This window comes from Aquila chrysaetos, chromosome 21, assembly GCF_900496995.4.
Source record: "Aquila chrysaetos chrysaetos chromosome 21, bAquChr1.4, whole genome shotgun sequence".
In the NCBI taxonomy this organism is placed as follows: Eukaryota; Metazoa; Chordata; class Aves; order Accipitriformes; family Accipitridae; genus Aquila; species Aquila chrysaetos.
The window spans coordinates 16,863,661-16,882,565 of record NC_044024.1 but is presented as its reverse complement, the minus strand read 5'-3'; the positions used below and the strand labels follow the sequence as shown (position 1 = coordinate 16,882,565).

The window sequence follows — 18,905 nt, the reverse complement described above, 5'->3', positions numbered from 1 at the left end:
TTGAGAAAGAAGTTCTAAAATACACAAAATCTTTTCAGTGTAAATGTAAGTGCTTGAGAATAGTTTTGAGGAACCAGGCAGCATCAGTGGAAGAGCTCCATGTTGTCCCATGAACCCACAGAAACAGAGCTTGCTTGGACCACCGCTACACATGTGGGAAAGGTAACCTTCATGTGTAGTCAGATGTTGGCCTTTCTTTTGTAATTGCTAAGCAACAATTAGCACTTGTATAACTCTACCATTTGCACAGCGTCATGTTTGTTTAATCAATCCTCACAACAGCCCTGTGAGGTAGGCACGTGAGCTGCAAGAGGAGGATACTACTTACCCTCACTTTACACTAAAGCATCAGACCTAATAGATGAGACACTTGTTCTCAGTCCCATTTCCTGGATGGGGAAATTCAGCAAAAATTTTTAAAATGACCTGAGGCCAGAAGGGGAGTCCAGGATTTTGATGAACTGTAGACTCCTGCTCAGTAAGGTCTCTGTTTTCACTCATTCCAACATGAGTCCAAGGAAGAATTTAACACTTCACATTTAGTTTTCACTTAAATTCTGAATCTACTCAAGGCATGAAATGTCTGGAAATGTACAAGTAATCTGTTAACTTACTGGTCTGGTAAGATGTGCCAGTAATCATACTAAAAGTATTCAGCAACCTCATATTTACAGCTATGAGCTACTTATTGATACGTATCTACACACATAGAGAACTACACACCATTTACTGGACATTGATAGCCTACTTTCACAGGATACAGTTTTCATATACAAAGGTTAAACTTTTTTAATTATTAAAACATTGCCACCCTGAACATAAACCAAACATTTTTATTTTTTTTTTAGTTTGAAACAAGGTACTCTTTATACAAACCTAGTTCTGAATCAAAAGCCTATACTGAAAATAGTCCCCATCTTGTTCCTGCTAAGTCCGTCTAAAATGCGAGATTTCACTGGCATTTGCACTTCAACATGAAGCATGGCCTCAAAGTTAATAACTATGTACTTATTCTTATGTTTCAAGTACTGCATGTAAGAGTTCCTCCTGAGAAGCGAGTTAAGAATTGCTTAGAAAACTGAAGTTATTCCTACAAAGAATTTTGAACCCTTGGACTAGCTTCTGGTGAGTTTGAGGATTTCAAAGCTTCAGATTCATGTCAGCCTGAATTACAAAGATGAGATAGTTCCTGCTTCTATTTCTGTCGTGTCAGAAATGATACAAGCCAATTTACTACCTGATTTCATGTTGTAACGAAGGAAACAAATTTTTAGCAGGGTTATTTCCTTTCAGTCCGTTGCTGAAGATGGAGGAACTACAGCTCTGTGTGCGTGTGTGTGTGTTTCTTCTTTCTTTTTTTAAATGTGTGTCTCTAACAGGAGCTACTTACTGGAGAAGGCATTCACTTTCCCCTCCATGGCTGTAGTCTGTGGGAGAGCTCCTAACAAAGTTCTTTGTTAGTGTTTGTAAGACTGGAGATGAGGTTTAATTGAGGGATTTGTGCTGAATGTTCTTTCGCTTTGAGTCTTAGTGCTGCAATGCTTGAAGTTTTCCTTTCAACTGCTGCTGGATCACTGAAGGCAGTAAGAGCAGGGTCTGATGGGGGTCCAGGAGCTTTCATTAGTACTGAAGCTGTTGTCATGAGAGGATTTAAAGCATTGAGAAACCTGTATTTGAAAGAAGTCAATATTATCCAAATTAAGAATTGTTTTGGAGAACAAGTACTTACTGAGTTGCAGCTTCCCCCACCCAAAATATTAGAAAAAAAATGTGCCAAAATTTCCAATTTCTTCCAAAGGTACATTGTTTTCCAGAATGTATTTTAGCTTTATTTTGCAGTATAGTGTCTTGCCCTTAAAAAACCCAAAAAACTCCACCCCGAACAGAAATCCAAACATTTTTAACTAAAATAAGTGAGATGATCAGACATGGCATGCAGATGCCTAGAACAGCAACCATTTGCTTAACTCCTAATGCTAAATCTTTTCTAAACAAACCTTGGATGCTGTAGATCAGACTGTTCTGTGAAAGCAATAAACCACCTCATAAAAAGACCAATTTATATGACTGTTTATGCAGCCGATTTGTTCAGACAAGTTTATTCCATATGAAAAGCAGCATTTGTCTGTCTGTTAATGTGGAACTATGATACAGGCTCTAATTTCAGCAGAAGGAGAGCACTACCTTCCTTCTTTTTTAAAATATATATATATCTACACACCTATTATATGTATAGACACGCACACTATGCACATGCTTTTTTCCTATCTTATGGGCTGCACTAGAGCAGCAGCAGCATTCTGCTGATAAATTTCACGTTGCCAGGCAAGAAAGCCCAGACAGCAGGTTCAGCTGAAATGGATTGCCAGAGTTCTAGGTGTCCGACTACAGACAAAGAAAAGGAGGCTAGCTGTGGGCTTGTTCTATGTGGTGAGAGCACATCACCTGCCAAGGGAAAAGGACTGGCTCTTAGTAGGACATGTAAGAATCAGGAAGATCTCTCTCTCTCAATCTGTCTCTCTCCAGAGCTGTGTCACTCTTTCATATGTAGCCAGGCTCCTGGTCTCCTGAGAAGAAATGTCTAATACCTTTATTCTGTCAAATCATCTACAACCCATGTCTGTCTGCAGTCACATCTTTATGGTGTATAATGTCAGTCTGTGAGATAAGGATGGAGCTGGAGCCACCTAGATTACAGCAGTCTATGTGAAGACTAAAGTTCAATGAGACCTAAATTTCAGTAAGTATGCACAATTGTTCTTCAAAGAGCAATTATATGTTAAGTTTTTACTAGCATGACTTAAAACTAAACCTTGCTATTCCTAATCAAGTGATCCTACACAGGAACTAACCCCATTTTAGTAAGTTTGTTTATCTATGGGAGCACGTTTGTTGAGAACATGTGAGTATCAAACTAATAAAAATGCAGCATTTTTTAACAGTTTTGAGATTTAGAAAAAAATTTAATTCTATACCTTCCAAAATGTGGATTTAAAATAGGGTTTCTGAAGAGAGAAGTCCAGGTAAGGCTGCTGAGGCCAAATGGCCCTAAGGTTGAAGGACTAAAGGCTGGAGACATGGATGGCACAGCCAATGTTGAAAGAGGCATTGACCTCCACGTGTGATCTAGGAGGGGAGAATGACTCAGTGGAACATCCAAAAATAGACCAAGTGGGTGCGTTAAGGAGATTCCTGGAACAGTCCCCAGAATTTCATTTTTTTCACGTTTCCTCCACTTTGCCCTTCTGTTTTGGAACCAGACCTTCAATAAGAAATTATAAAGGCATTAGCTGAACTTACTCTGTAGTTTGTCTTACCAGCTACTACTGCATGCAGTGATACAGGCGGCAAAATATTTACTGTTAAACCAAAACCCACTTCTTTAATATTAAAAACCCATTCATAAGTGCCTTAGTGAGTTTATTAAGAAATAAATCAGTTATAAATATTGTAAACTTGACTACTCTCTAGCTCTGACTGAATAGTCCCATATGTTTTAAAGCCACTGTAATATATAAACCTATCACCTGAGAACTCATGATCAGTTAGTAAAAGTGATCGTTCTTCCTTTCATAAGCTATTTATTGAAAATTAAACTTCAACAAAGCCATTCAAGAGGTGGCTATTTCTGTACAGATATGTCAAGAAGCAACTTAATCATGACTGTAAGAGTAACTAGGCCAAATATATGGTGTGTGCTTTTTATCTTGATAGCTGGAGCATACATTGTTATACAGAGGATTCAAAAGTAAAATGAGAAGCTTTTGTTATCTACCATGAATGCAAACAGCATATAGTTACATGAAAGTGATTAACTGAATTGCAGTGAAAGCCAATACTAAACTAGAAAAATCTAGTAAGCAGTATTAGAACAGGGTATCAAGCTATTCCTAAAAGGGCTTTAGCTAGTATTGGTTTTGTGTAGTAAGCTGTTGAGTATATTGTCTCTTCAAGCCTGACTAGTCATTATTTTAGCCCATTAAACATATTTTAAAGACTTTAGTCAATTGAATCTACAGATCAGAAAACTGACTCTTCACACTGTTACTCTTTGGCATTCACTGAGCAGAACCTTTCAGACCCAGGATGGTAGTAGAGTGAAAAGCATCAGCTCTAAAACAAGGGAGAAAGGACCTAAACCAAGGATATTTAAAAATGGATGCTGCCGAGGTTGAACACTTAACATCCGAATGTACTCAGCTGCTCAGGTCTTCTAGCCCCCTCTGCAGTGGAGGCCATTGAAGGTGGATTCTGAACTGGATCTGGATTTGGAAGAAAGGCATTAGCTGTGGCCCATAATCTCATTCAGCAGTCTTGTATGTAACTGCTGTTGAAATTCAGTGAGCTGCTTGCAAGCACTATGTATAGAACTTGCAAGTTCTATGTACAATACTTGAATGCACTAATCAGGATTCAAAATTTAGTAGAGAGTGGTAACACAAGGAACAAAAGTCGCTGGAAAGACCAACTTTTGTCTTGTACAGAATTACGACTTCCTGAAATTTACTTCTGATTTAGGACAAAGGTAAACTTCAAATATGAAGTTCTTTTACCATACAATGTAGATAACTTCCTAATAAGAACCTAGCAAAGCCACTAAAACAAACTAAAATAATAAAATTAAATTGCAAAAATTCAAGCCTCAAAAAAACTACAACAGATGCTAAAAATAGTTATTCTTTTGGTATTAGTATTTCTGAAATAGTAAAATTCTATAGAAATCTGTATTATGACAAAATCTTTGGATGCAGAAGATGCATGGTTTTTTTAATAGTTGCTTTTTGTATCTGCAATTATATTTCCGTCAAAAAATGTTTTCAGAGAGTTTTAAATTTCTATTGTGTAACATCTAAAAATCAGGTTTTGCAGGTTCCCAGCTTCACTGCTTGCTTTAATCTCAGACATGCCATATAACCATTTCCAGGGATGTGACTTACCTTCAGGTACTTAAGTAATATTAAGTGTGTTTGAAAGGAAAGTCCTCCACACACTAGGGTGCTGATACCCAAACCAGAAGGCTGTAGCGTGCTACAACCTTGCTGTCCTTAGTTTGATGTTGTTCCTATATACGTCAGTAACAATTTACTCTTTCAAAGCACTTGCTATGGGGTTCTCGGGAGCCAGCTGAAGAATTACTACTCTAGTCCTTTCATTGCATATATTATCTTTACACTGGGAAGTTGCTGTCCTCCTGGAGGAGGGATTCATACTCCTCAGGTTACGTACGTAACACAGAATTGTCTCACTGTACAGGCAGTCAGCAGAGGGAGGTGCCCTTAGAAGAAGTCAGAACATCAAAATTTTGAAGTTGGTACTTCAAATTCTTGAGTGCTCTGACTCATTCTTTGGCCATTTCCCCAGCAACCACAGGCTTTAAATGATCAGATGTCTTACAAAGGAATATCTGAACCAGTGAAACACCAGATGGCTATGCCTGCACAACAGTGAAGAGTAGACACTTGGTCTGTGTTAGTCCAAGACAGGGGTCTGGTAAGAAAAATGAACTCAATTAATGGGATCAGATGACTTTAAATTGCTGTTAACCAGTAATCCCAAATATTTGTAAGTGGAGCTTAGCTGAGATCTCACAGGAGAAGACCACCAACTCAAAGGTGTTAGTGTTTTCTATGAAAATAAAATCCGATTAAAAAGGCAGTGAACTGTCTTACACTGCAGATATGCAGATAAAGCCTTTCCTAAAAAGGATAAAACAAATGCTGCAAAGGTATTAATTTCCCTACTAAATCTTAGCATTGTTATTCAATCTGTTCTTCATAAAGAAGCCTAACGCAAAATGAGATGTCTGCTTTTCTGCTTTCTCTGTCCTAAAGCAAATCCACTTGATCACTCAGACATGCGCTTTGACTGCAAAATAACTTTTTTACTGTTACAGGTGATTTTGGGTTTACAACCAAACTTACTTAGTCATCTCTCAGATTTTGTATTTATCAAACTGGAAGGAAATACCAGCATAGATATCTAATAATTATCTTCAGAAAAAAGCTGGCTTTCAGTTCCCTACTGGTACAAACTCATCAATGCAAGTGATAAAAGGAGCAAAGGCATGCCTCATACCTTACACTGACATGACAAACAGCTTTCAAAATTTAGTGCGCACATTATAGTCATTAACATTCAGATTAGTCATCTTGAACCTTTTGTTAAGCAGTTTTCCTTTGCTTCCAATAAAAGGCTTAACTTGCCTTTACTCTATTTTCAGACACATTTGAAGTGCCAAACCAAACATAACAGAAACTGCTATACCAGTCTTAAGATTTTTATGGTATGACTGTATCGGTGGTAAAATACTTTGGAAAAAATGCATTACTTAATACTCAATGATGAGTTTTAAACCATCAAGTTTGAATTGTATGCTAAATACTACCCAGATGTTTTTTTGTAATTACTAGCACCACGCGTATCTGCCAAAATGAGATTTAGGTCTTTTAAAAAAAGGTGAGCATGTAAGATTTGATGGCTTTCTTGCTGTAATTTTTTTTAAAAATGTATCCTATTTAATTGATGTAATAGCTAACAATGATAAAAAGACACATAGGTGTGACTAACTATCACGCTTCTGCTGTAGCTGAATACAGGATCATAATCAGAAAATATCACAAGGATGCTTAGATCAGTTATATTTGTAAGCTGATGTTTTAACACTGATGCCATTTACAGTACTGAAATACCCAAGTAATGTTTTACTCCTCACATTAAGAAAATAAAATATTCCATTAACTTTTTCTTATTTTCCTCCCACCCTAACAATATGAATTATGAGAAGCAGAACGGCAATAACAGATGCAAATGCTATTGAAGAGCATCCCAACATGGCTTCAGATTACGACAAGGTTTTGCAGGCTTTCACGCTGTCCCTTTCCTAAGGTAAGGAAGAATACGAAGATTCTTGCTGCCATCTCCTTTCCTCTATACAAGCAAATAATGAGGGTTGGGTGAGGGTATCTCTTTGAAGTGATGCTGAAATGAGAATGTGTTCATGGGCAATTTTTTTTCTTATTTGTTCATTTTCATGTAAGACTCAAAATGCAAGACTGAGGAACAGTGTAGTGGCTGGTACCTGTTTCAGCTGGTTGATGGAGGGTTCTCCCCAGAGAAGCAGACCTCAATTTGAAAACACACTAAAGTGAAGAAATGGTCTGATTGCATTTGGCAAGGTTAGTTTCCTGGGTTTACATATGAGTAAATAAAAAGATACCACTTTTCATGTCAGCTGGTTTAGCCAGGTACCATGGGAGAGGTACGGAAGTCTTCATTTCACACAGGACACCATACAGAGCAACTATGAGCATGGGCATCTGAGGCAAGTATTTCAGAATCAAGATAGCTTGTTGAGTACAGTACATCACCATCTATATAATAGGTGTTGCTTTACATCCTCTTCCCTCCGGGGTAAGTTGTCCCCCATCTACCACAAGACAAGGACACATATACAGGCAGAGGCGCTGTGCACTGAAAGTTCACCCTAAGCAAACTGTGCTGTGTGCTCATGCCCAGGAGACTTGTGTTAAGATCTGACAAGGAGTAAGAAGGCGCAAGGAACAGCTCTCTGCTGTTCCTTCCATCCACTATGGATACATCAACTCTGCTATTTTGCTTGTTAATTCCTTCTTGACTCCATCAAACCTAAACATTTCCATTTCTTTTAGATGAGTCATTAGGAGAAGAGTTCCTCTTTGCCACCTACCATTGTCCCATTCCTTCACAGGTCAAATGGACTACAGAGCAAGCACCCCACGAAATGAATGTGACAGTAACGGGTAAGTTAACAGCTTTTCGCCCATATCCTTTCCACTGGTAGATGCCATGTATAACTGCCAGATATTGGGTATTTCAGTGACCGGAGGTTTTAGTGATTGTTGGTGGCAGGGAGAGGGGAGGGCATGTAATTTCCTCCAAATCCACAAAAGAGAGATGAAAAGTGCATCTAGGTGTTCTCAGATGAGTCGATTATGAAGTACCATTAATACTACTAAGGCCTTTTCTGAAGATGGTGCATATTAAAATAAAAAGCTAAAAAACTTACAGCTTTACAGACGTTAGCTAGTGTGAACAATCGCAGATCCAGTGACTGAAGTAATGACAACGTATACCAACAACGATCTGGCATCAACAGTAGCAAAGCTATGCAGCAGTAAGTAGGGCTGTCACACTGAGCAGCTGCACCAGTTCTCAGTCTCACAAGTATGCACAAACCCAGAGCTGTGCTGGAACAGTAGTTCAGTCATATCTGATATACAGCACAAGCCAAATTTAGTCCAATTGTCATTTTGAGCTTAAAAATACTTTGAAAGCCATCACACCTTTTGAAACAACATTTTTTTTCTAAAGCTAACGTTTCTGTATAAAAAGGATTTCTAGCTTATACAAGAGATGAATCTAAAGAAACTGCTTCTGAAGAGGTATTGTTAAATATGAGTGCTTAGAGTCAGGAAAAGCTACTAGGGTCATTTGTAGTTTAAGAAAACTGCAGGCTACAAGATGATTAGTGTCTGTTTCTGTATGCTGAAGTTCTACGGGCGTTGCTATTATTACAGCCCAGCTAGGCCATAAAATTCTCCCGGACAGTGCCTGACTGTCCTATGAATGTCAAAGTAATCTTTTATTTGTTTTAACCAGTCATTTAGAAGTGTGACTGCTTTATTGAGCTAAGTTAGAGCAAGAAAAGGGTGTAAGCTTCTCTGAAGCCTGGGTAAATAACTTGGGATGCCCCGCAGAACCCCTCATTTGCTGTAAACCAACTGGTTATTTTTTTTTAATACTGTTTTTATAATCTCAAAACTCAGGAGACAGTACCTGCCTTTAGACCCATGAAGACGGCAGCAAACGTGAGGGTGAAGTGCAATCCGGGAATGTTTCTAAGACGCTGTTTGTTTTCCCGTCGCTGCGGTAACTTGCCCATTTCTCCGTCCTTTGCGAACTAACTGAAACGGACGGCACACGCCCCCCCCCCCCCCCGACCTCCTGCGGCCCCCCTCCGCTATTAACTTCTCGCCCAGCTGAGGAAGGGGGGGGGGGGGGATAAAGCGTTATTTCTAACAGTTGCTTTCAGCCATCGTGGGCTGGTTGACGGCCCCCAGCCCCCGGGGAGGCCGCCGCGGGGGGGGGGTGTCCCTTGCCACTCAGCAGCTCCTACGGTCGGGGCAGCCCCGCGCCGCGCCCCGGCACTCACCTGTACGCGGGCCTCCGTCAGGTCCAGCCGCACGGCCAGCTCCTCTCTGCGGGGGGCAGCACACCGTTAGCCGCCGCGCTGCCTGAGCGGCTCCCGCGGCCCCGGCCCGGCCCTCCGCCCGCCCGCCCCGCTCCGCTCCCGCCGGCGGCCGCTACCTGGTGAACACGTCGGGGTAGTGGGACTTGCGGAAGGCGCGCTCCAGCTCCTCCAGCTGGAAGGTGCTGAACGTGGTGCGGTACCGCCGCTGTTTCCTCTTCGCCGGACCCGGCGCCTCGCCGGGAGGACGCTCCCCCCGCCCCGTCGCCACCGGCTCCTCCGCGGGGGCGCGCGCTCGGCCGGGCCGCGGCGGCGGCGGCGGCGCCGCGCGCTCCTCGCCTGAGGGAAGAGAAGCGGGGAGTTACCGGGGGCCGAGCGGGGAAACTCCCCGCCGCCAGCCCCGCCGCCGGCCCTCACCGTGCCGCCCCGCGGCGGTGCCCCGGCCCAGGATGCTGTCGATGAAGTAGGAGGTGAGGAGGTGCAGCGCCGGCGGGGCGGCGGGGGTCGCGCTCTGCATGGCGGCGGGGCTGGCGGCGGGCAGGGCCCCCGCGCCGCGCCGGGTTTTATTGGCGCGGGCAGCGCCCGGCTCCGCGCCCCGGCATTAGCATTTCATTAGCGCGCTGGCGTCAAGGCCGGGGGTGGGACGCGCCGGGCCCCGCTCGCCGCGCAGGGGCCGGGCCCGCGGCCGTCTCCCCCCCGGCCGGGGCGGGGGGGGGGGGTGGCAGAGAGCCGCCCGGTCGGGGTTGCCGCAGGGCCGGGCCCTGCTCTTGGGCCGAAGCCGGCAGCTCCCGGCAGGCGGGCCGGCCGGTGAGAACTTTTTAAAGCCTGCTTGGAGGGCGCGGGTTTGGAGCGGCTGCGCTGAAGTTGGGCCGGTGCCTGCCGGGGTGCGGGTGAGCCTCGCCCGGCTCGTCGGGAGCTGCTGCTGCTGCCGCTGCCGTCGGGTCGGGGTTCGCGTTTACCCCCCGCGCTGCTGCTGGGGAGAAGGGAGCAAGGCGTGACAGCACCTGCCAGAGCTCAAGGAATGCGAGGGGGAGCTCGCTGGCTTACACAGAAGGAGAAGGGTCACTAGGGTTTGGCTCTCTGTTGCTTCTAGCTGAACTTGTTGAATTCAGCTCTTTAAGGCTGACCTTGCGAAGTGCTCTGTGCCGACGAGTGCTGGGAAAACGCACAAAACCGTGCAAGATTGAGCCTTTTTTTCTGGAGATCTTTAATTCCACTCCTGCTAGAATTCTGTTGTCGCTGCTGTTACAGCAATGATTCCTCAACGGGAGGTCTGGAAACTATTTCCTACACAGAGAGACTTCCAGCAGTTCTGTGATCTTGCTATGGTGTACTGCTAGAGACTGACATAAATTAGACGACAAAATGACTTCATTCTGAGGTCTAGATTTTGGGAGATGAGAATGCAATACCAGTTTCGAGAGAGTCTTACAGAGAGTGCAGCAGCAAAGGGCTTAGAAACATGAAGTCCAAAAACCAGTGGCTGAAAGCTGAAGCCAGACAAATTTAGATTAGAAATGAGGCATAGATTTAAAAATCTGTGTGTGTATGACTAGTCTTTGAAACAACATAGCTGGTGAAGTTCCGGGTTCTCTTGTCTGTCTTTGCATCAAGGCTGGATGGTTTACATTTTAACTGAAGACATAAAGGCTGTCAGTGTGGAGATGCTTCCTGAATCTGTGACCTGTCTTATACCAGATGTCTGGCTGAATAATCTTTTGGTTCCTTTTGGCATTGTAGTCCACAAACAAATGATTTTTTTCTTTTGTCCTCTTCTCTTACCTCACTGGGGCTGAGTGCTTTAGTGCTTCTATCTTTGGTTACTGACAGACCTCCTTCTTGCTGTCTCCCTGCTCTGCCGCAAGGCTCTTCATTGAGCCAGCCCTCAACTTTGTTCCTTTCAATGCAAAAATTGCGTTTGGCCTGAAGCGATACCTTCGTGAACCCATTCCTGCGGCACCTTCCATGAGAAGCTTTGGGAAAGCACTTACCAATGCTAACTCTTGAAAAAGTAGGCTGCCTTTATGAGAGATGACTATATTTAAGGGTAACATTTACAGAAAGTGTTTTGTTACATAGACTTTTCTTGACCTTTCCCAGATTCTTGTCCTGTTCAGATCCTGACCCTCAGCTTCAAACCTCAGACCGCCCTTTCTCTCTTTGGCTTTTTAAGGTCCTACTTATGTTTGTAGAAGCACATCATCAGAGGAGCACTCAGGTCGCAGAGCCATATAGTAGCGGTAAGTGCTGAGGGGAGACCAGGAGGGCAGAGAGAGGTCATGTAACTGACCTCCTGCATCCCCAAACATGACAGTAGTTTTCAGCTGGGGCCATTTTAGAGGAATAGGGTTTGGAAGTCATCGTCCCTTTTCAAGATGTCTGTGGAAAATGCAAGGTCCATCTGTAGCCTTTTGGAGGAGCAGGGGGCTGGGCATGTGCACCCCTTAAACTCAGACTGGAGAGAGAAAATCTTTAGTCTTTTCTATCTGCCACGAGTTTACCTGGCGTACTGAAGGAAAACAGCATACCCTGTGTTACGGACAAAGGCTTCCTGCTGCATAAATTCCCTGGGTGGTGTGGGCCTTTGGCTGAGAGAACCCAACACTGCTTCACACAGAAGAGCTCATGTTAAATACATGAGTTTTTTCCATACGGATCCCACAAAATTAAATACTTAATTTCTCCATGTTCACATACAGTCAGGTGTGTGTTTCCTATGGTTTTAAGTGACTGTACCATAAATTTGCTTTTACTAACAGGTAACCAGGATGTGTGTGCTACAAGTAGTGGAAGCATTGTACATGTATTGCCTTTGCCTTTTGGGAGTGACTGTAAGGCTTTCTTGTCCACAGAATGGCTGAAAAATCTTCTGTCTGAATCGTATCCCTAGTGCTTTTGCTAGGTGCAAATGTTTTTGAATTTGGATCCCAGGACATTTCTTCAGTTGCTGCGTTTGCTTCTGAGCTGTTTATTGCTAAACCATTCTGAATCATTGGTAAAGGTAGGTGTGTTTTGTGCTTCAAAAGTGTTAGCTTTTACAGTAAGAAATGAACATTTTGGGAATTATAAAAAATTAAAGTAGATAAACTTAGCATTTTTAAATGATATATTTTTCAGAGTATGCACAGTCACCTGCAGTAATGGAGGGATGCAGTTCAGCCATAGTGGATAGTGGAAAAAATTTCCTAGTATATCACAGGAGCATTGGGGTGTAGTCTGGGTGTAGTACAGCACAGAGGTCATAGGCCAGTCCTGCACAAGTCTAGGTTAAGTCACTAAAATTTACTAGCTATGCTCAGTGCTGTCTTTTAAAGAATGATATGGGGTACATGTATGTGTGGTTGTCTATGCTATGGTCCTTGACCAAAATGGGCCTTTGGTCTTTGGTCCCCTGCCTGGTCTTCCTTATGTGCCTACAAGAATTCTCTAGACACTTTTTTTCTAACAAGCTCCGTGATTGTTCAACATCTTAGGGCACTGCCATTGTTTTCTCTCCTTGCCATTGTATTTTTAGCAGCTTTTGACTTCACTTATTGAAGACCTTACCTGTGTTCAAAGGCTTAGGGACTAATTTGTGGTGGAAAGAACAGTTGGTTCTATGCATACTATTGACCAAATGTCTGTAATACAGTTTCTTTCAATTCCAGGAAACAGGATTTGAGCAATCTAATTTCCTCTGGCCACAAGAAGCTTTGTCAGAACCTTATCGAGGAATCTATTGGTTGTGGAATACCCTGAGTTGTGCTTCCTTCCCAGGTTATAGTCGCACACATGTCTTTGCCCAAAGAGGACCCTCTGAATCTTGGAGAGCAGGCCCAGGAACTCCAATGAGATCTCCCAGAGCCAAAAGTGACTAAGTTATGTTACTTTTGTGTTCCAAACAAACCAAATCAAAGAACAGCCCGAACAGCAGATAAAGCACCTAAAACAACTGCTTGCTAGTTGTTCAGCAACAGCTGTCTCACACAGGCTCATTTTTGCAAAAAGTATTTTCCTGCATCACCCTCAGCAGAGCTGTCTATTAGGAAGCTGTTTTTCTCTCTACAGTTGTGTTTTACTGGTGTTTCCTCTTTTGAAACTAAGATAAAAATACATTTTTTTAATCAAAAAATGGCTGCGTGAAAAGGTCAGTCCTATTTTGTGTTTTTGCACATCACTCCAAGATGCTTCATTCTATTAGTTGGCAGTTTTCTAGCACTCTTCCTGTTTTATGATTAAGTGAGTTATATTACACCTGGAAATTCTCAAGGATTAATATGTTATAACCATTATTTCTAGGATACAGTATAGTCTTCCTTTCATCTTGTATTGGGTTTGCATGGCAAGGTTTTGGTAGCGGGAGGCTGCAGGGGTGGCTTCTGTGAGAAATGCCAGAAGCTTCCCCTGTGTCCGACAGAGCTGATGCCGGCCGGCTCCAAGACAGACCTGCCGCTGGCCAAGGCTGAGCCCATCAGCGACGGTGGTAGTGCCTCTGGGCTAACATATTTAAGAAGGGGTGAAAACCCCCCAGCATTGGAACAGCAGTGGAGAGAGGAGTGAGAAGATGTGAGAGAAACAGCCCTGCAGACCCCCAGGTCAGTGAAGAAGGAGGGGAGGAGGTGCTCCAGGCGCCGGAGCAGAGATTCCCCTGCAGCCCGTGGGGAAGACCATGGTGAGGCAGGCTGTCCCCCTGCAGCCCAGGGAGGTCCACGGTGGAGCAGATCTCCACCTGCAGCCCGGGGAGGACCCCACGCCGGAGCAGGTGGATGCCCAAAGGAGGCTGTGACCCTGTGGGAAGCCCGCGCTGGAGCAGGCTCCTGGCAGGACCTGTGGCCCTGTGGAGAGAGGAGCCCGTGCTGGAGCAGGTTTGCTGGCAGGACTTGTGACCCCGTGGGGGACCCACGCTGGAGCAGTCTGTGCCTGAAGGACTGCAGCCCGTGGAAGGGACCCACGCTGCTGTTCATGAAGAACTGTAGACCGTGGGAAGGACTCATGTTGGAGAAGTTTGTGGAGGACTGTCTCCCGTGGGAGGGACCCCACGCTGGAGCAGGGGAAGAGTGAGGAGTTCTGCCCCTGAGGAGGAAGGAGCAGCAGAGACAACGTGTGGTGAGCTGACCCCGACCCCCATTCCCCGTCCCCCTGCACTGCTGGCGGGGAGGAGGTAGAGAAATCAGGAGTGGAGTTGAACCTGGGAAGAAGGGAGGGGTGGGGGGAAGGTGTTTTAAGATTCAGTTTTATTTCTCATTATCCTACTGTGATTTGATTGGTAATAAATTAAATTAATTTTCCCCAAGTAGAGTCTGTTTTGCCCATGATTGGTGAATGATCACTCCCTGTCCTTATCTCGACCCACAAGCCTTTCGTTATATTTTCTCTCCCCTGTCCAGCTGAGGAGGGGAGTGATAGAGCAGCTTTGGTGGGCACCTGGTGTCTAGTCAGGGTCAACCCACCACAGTCCTTTTTTAGCACCCGGTGTGTCACCCAGGCAATGGGACTTATTTCCGAAATAACCTCATAAACTCCTGGGCAAAGAAACATGGCATTGAGTGGGTGTATCCCATCCCCTACCACCCACAAGCCTCTGGAAAGATTGAGAGATATAATGGATTTTTAAAGACTACGTTGAGAGCGTTGAGCAATGGGGCATGGAAGGATTGGGATATAAATTTAGCAGAAGACACTTGGCTGGTTAACACCAGAGGATCTGCTAACTATCCTGGTGCTGCCCAGACAAAACCCCTACATACTGTTGGAGGAGATAAGGTCCCCGTAGTGCACATAGGGAAGTGGCTGGGGAAGGCGGTGTGGATTGCTGCTCCCTTGGGAAAAGGCAAACCCATTTGTGGGATTGTCTTCTCTCAAAGACCTGGGTGTACTTGGTGGGTAATGTGGAAGGATGGGGAGACCTGCTGTGTGCCTCAAGGAGTTTTAACCTTGGGGGGAAAAATAATGTGATGTGAGTTGTATGTTGTAGGAAATGATGTAGCAGGAACGACCTGAACTGACGAAGAGTGAGTTTCTCAAGGAACTGGATGAGTGCAACGATGACCCAAACCAAGCCGGTGTTGATGCCCAACGGTCGAATGTGCTACTTCTCTTGTCCTGAGCACCCATCTTGACAGATGGGGCTCAAGTCGTAGCCTGTTCTTGGAGGAGTGGAGGAAGCCTGTGGAATGGGAGAATAATATGTATCTGTTAAAGGACAGAGGATAGTAGTTAATGAGAATGTATAAATCTGTATGTTGGGTATAAAGATGCTTTAAGTATGTAGTATAAGTTGTAAGGTAAGTAAGTGTTGCTAAGATGGGATTTCAGTAGTGAGAATTAAATACGAGATGGTTAGAAGATATATAGGTATGTATTAAATTATGTGGAACGTGAGCATGATGCAAATGGTGTGGAATAAGGGGTGAAGACTGTATTGGGTCTGGCTGAGATGGAGTTAATTTTTCCCGTAGCAGCCGTCGTAGTGCTGTGCTTTGTATTGATAGCTAGAAAGGTGTTCTGGCTACTGCAGAGCAGTGCTCCACAGCATCAAAGCTGTCTCTCCAACATTCCCCCCTCACCAGTAGGCTGGAAGTGGGCAAGGTCTTGGGAGGGGACATAGCCAGGACAGCTGACCCAAACTGACCAAAGGGAGATTCCACACAGTATGATGTCTGCTCAGCAATGAAAGCTAAGAGAAAGGAGGAGGAGGAGGGGAGGGCATTTGTTATTATGACATTTGTCTTCCAGAGCAACCGCTATGCGCAGTGAAGCCCTGCTTCCTGGGAAGTGGCCGGACATTGCCTGCTGATGGGAAGTAGAGAATAAATCTTTTGTTTTCCTTTGCTTCCACGCACGGCTTTTGCTTTTGCTCTATTAAACTGCCTTTATCTTGGACCCATGAGTTTTTTCCATCTTACTTTTTCCCCTCCCTGTCTCGGTGAGGAGGAGAGTGGTAGAGTGGCTTGGTGGGCACCTGGTGTCCATCCAAGGTCAGCCCACTACATCTGTGTGTTTTTTGGATGTTCTCAGGCAAGTCACACTTACACTGCTGACTGACTTTTGACTTTGTATTTTGGAGTTGTATTGTGCCTTGTCATGAGCTGAACAACCTGTGTTGTAGTTGCTGCCTAATGCCATTGAAAAAATGCCCTAAAAGAGTGTGATCTAAATGACATTTTCATCATATCATGTTTAACCAACCTTGTTGCTACTGCTTTCTTGGTTTTCTTTGGCTCCCATACAAAGTAAAATGTGACAGATGAATCATAAAGCTCACCTTGTTCACAAAGTGTTTGAAAGATGAAAGGAAGCATATGTGGATGACAGCAGAGTTGCAACTGCATGAGGGGGACTGCTGTTTGCTGCGCGTGAAATGTTTCTTGGTTTGTTTTAAGGGCACATTGATTATGTGCATCAGCATTCTTTACAGTGCTTTAAATACGTACATATATTTTAATGAAGTTTAATATTTAGGCTTAGAAAACAAAGCCTGTCTATATTTATATTGAAACAAAGTTCTGAGATAAAATATGTGATGAGGTTAACAGGAAAAATTTCTTGAAGAGAGTCCAAGGAGTTAGTTTGGCAGCTCAGCATGGATCTTTATTGGCTTGAAGAAAGAAGATGACTGCTTACTAGAGATTTAAGTGCAGAACTTGGATAAAGCAGAAGTGATTCTGATGAGAGCTCCGAGTCAACTTTGGTTGATATTCTAGGAACCAGATCCTGGAAAGGTGCTGAACATCTTTAATGCTCATGTAGCTGTCCAGATTGTTTCATATTCTTATTAATACAATTGGTATCTCATTGTATTTCTGTTTTACGCAGCTGCCTGAAGATCTAGGTGAACTTGAAGATCAGCACTTCTCTTTCTTTTTATGGGTTTAGATCTAGGTTATTTGTGGCAATCCTGTAAATACTGGGGAACTGCAAGACTGAATGTTGTGGGACAGAGCCTTAGTTGGCATAGCTAGGTTCTCTCAAGCCAATTGATACTTATTATACCAGCTGCACTTGAGTGCAGTAACTCTTTTGTAATGGAATCACAGTATGCTGGTTTCCCATTTCAGTTAATAACTTCTGAAAATAATGTAAGTGCTTTTTGCTGATTAGGCATACCTGACTGGTTGGAAAAAAATGTGTGTACAATACATGGCAAATCAGCTTCCCTTTCTGTGCTGCATTATTCAAAAGCACAATAAAATATTAGTTGGAAAACAAACGAGATAAGAATTGGGGTGTTGCTGATTAACTGGAGAAGCCGTTGTGTTGAGATGGCAGACACTGCTGTCATTGTGCTCATTCTGACCAACCAGCCTGGAGCAGATGCCCTTCTGTTGTGTCCCCATCCAAATCTGTTTGCAGTCTTAATTTCAGATCTGCTCTTTTCTCCCTTTGTAGGCCTTTTATTTTACGCAGGCAAATGAAGTGAGAGCCTCAGTCTTCCCTTTGTGCATTGGGTTCTTGAAGGATATTGTTCATGAAGGGCAGGCATGTAAGAGGTTGTAAGAGGTTCCTGTGAAAATTATATGATAAAGCATTGTGAGAGAGACTTTGAACAACCTAAACATACTGCACTAAGTGTTCTTTCAGCAGCTCTAGTGCTCTAATGCACTATTTCTCAAACCCTCTAGGTGAAAAGTGAAGAGCTCTTTGCTGCATGGGTACCTCTGGCAGTGCTGTTATGATATTTTAATATTTACTGGGTCTGCTAAAGCCACCCCTTTTGGGCTCACAATTACATGAGGCTCTCGTCTCTTCTAGAAGGTAAAGAATGTATGTTTTAACTTCTAAAAGTTTCTAGACTTTGCATTTATGGAGAAAAACTTAAAAACCTGGTAGAGCCTAGGGGCCTGCAAGTCCAAGGATAAATAAAAACAACTCAATATTAATTTTTTTTCCCTTACCATTCTTAAGACAAAGTTCCAGATAATAGATTAACAAGCTAGTTCGTATCTCTGTTTAAGGGTTCCTTTTTGACTCTTTCTGAGGGGTATCAGTCCTCTGTCATGGTTGCATATTCCTAGAGTGAAAATTATTCTCTTTTTTCCAAATTACTTTGTACAGGGGCTAACTGGACAGAATATTGGACTTGGAAGACCATGTTCCTGGTTCCTCTGCTGGCCCACCAGGACAAATCATTGTATCTCTGCCTCATTTATTCATGTATAAAATTGGAATAGTCTTACTGTCTTTGCTAAGTATTGGACTTTGCTAATAAATTATCTCTGGGAAAGCTGCATGTGGTTAAAATACTTCATAGTTGATGTTTACCCATTTATGATTGTAAAATGGGTTGTACCCACGAAATATACACTTAGTGTTTTACCTTTTTAACTCCTAAATATAAACTTAGGTTTGCTTCAAAATGAGCACTGAAAAATCTGTTTCTGATTTTTTTTTTTTTTTTCCCTCTATGTGAGTTAATTATCGTGACAACTTTAGTAATGACTCTTTACCAGATGTGTACTTCAGTATTGTCTGAGGTCCTCCAGGGTACCTTTATGCAGACATGGAGATATCCAGTTCTTCCCGAACACTGCAGGTACTATGACTAGTTGCAACTCATTTCAGTGTTTACAGACAGGGACCGAAGTCACTAAACTTTGAAGAGTGTGAACTGTCTAGTAATGTGCAAGGGAGGCTCTGCTACAATCTCTGTTATCTCTGTCTCACTGTTCCACAACTGGAGTAAGTGATTGCTGCTTCATCC

The 18,905-nt window shown here is 43.5% G+C and overlaps 1 protein-coding gene and 1 long non-coding RNA gene across 3 annotated transcripts; one reads left to right on the top strand and one right to left on the bottom strand.

Annotated features, from left to right (window-relative positions):
* Nucleotides 1-241: 241 nt before the first annotated feature.
* Nucleotides 242-9,986, bottom strand: LOC115333715 (homeobox protein ARX-like). Of its 2 annotated transcripts, XM_029997045.2 has the most exons (5): nt 9,644-9,983; nt 9,346-9,565; nt 9,191-9,236; nt 2,976-3,262; nt 242-1,667 (listed from the first exon to the last, which is right to left on the bottom strand). In XM_029997045.2, the coding sequence occupies exons 1-5, from the start codon at nt 9,741-9,743 to the stop codon at nt 1,442-1,444; spliced, it is 879 nt and encodes a 292-aa protein (XP_029852905.1). In that variant the 5' UTR covers nt 9,744-9,983; the 3' UTR covers nt 242-1,441. The 2 variants fall into 2 exon arrangements, with proteins under 2 accessions (XP_029852905.1, XP_029852906.1); XM_029997046.1 differs by lacking the exon at nt 2,976-3,262 and having other exon boundaries at nt 1,559-1,667; nt 9,644-9,986.
* A 6,122-nt stretch (nt 9,987-16,108) lies between these two features.
* LOC115333716 lies at nt 16,109-18,428 on the top strand. Its single transcript, XR_003920905.2, has 3 exons — nt 16,109-16,926; nt 17,827-17,959; nt 18,260-18,428. It is a non-coding gene; the product is annotated as an uncharacterized LOC115333716 (long non-coding RNA).
* The last annotated feature ends 477 nt before the right edge of the window (nt 18,429-18,905 follow it).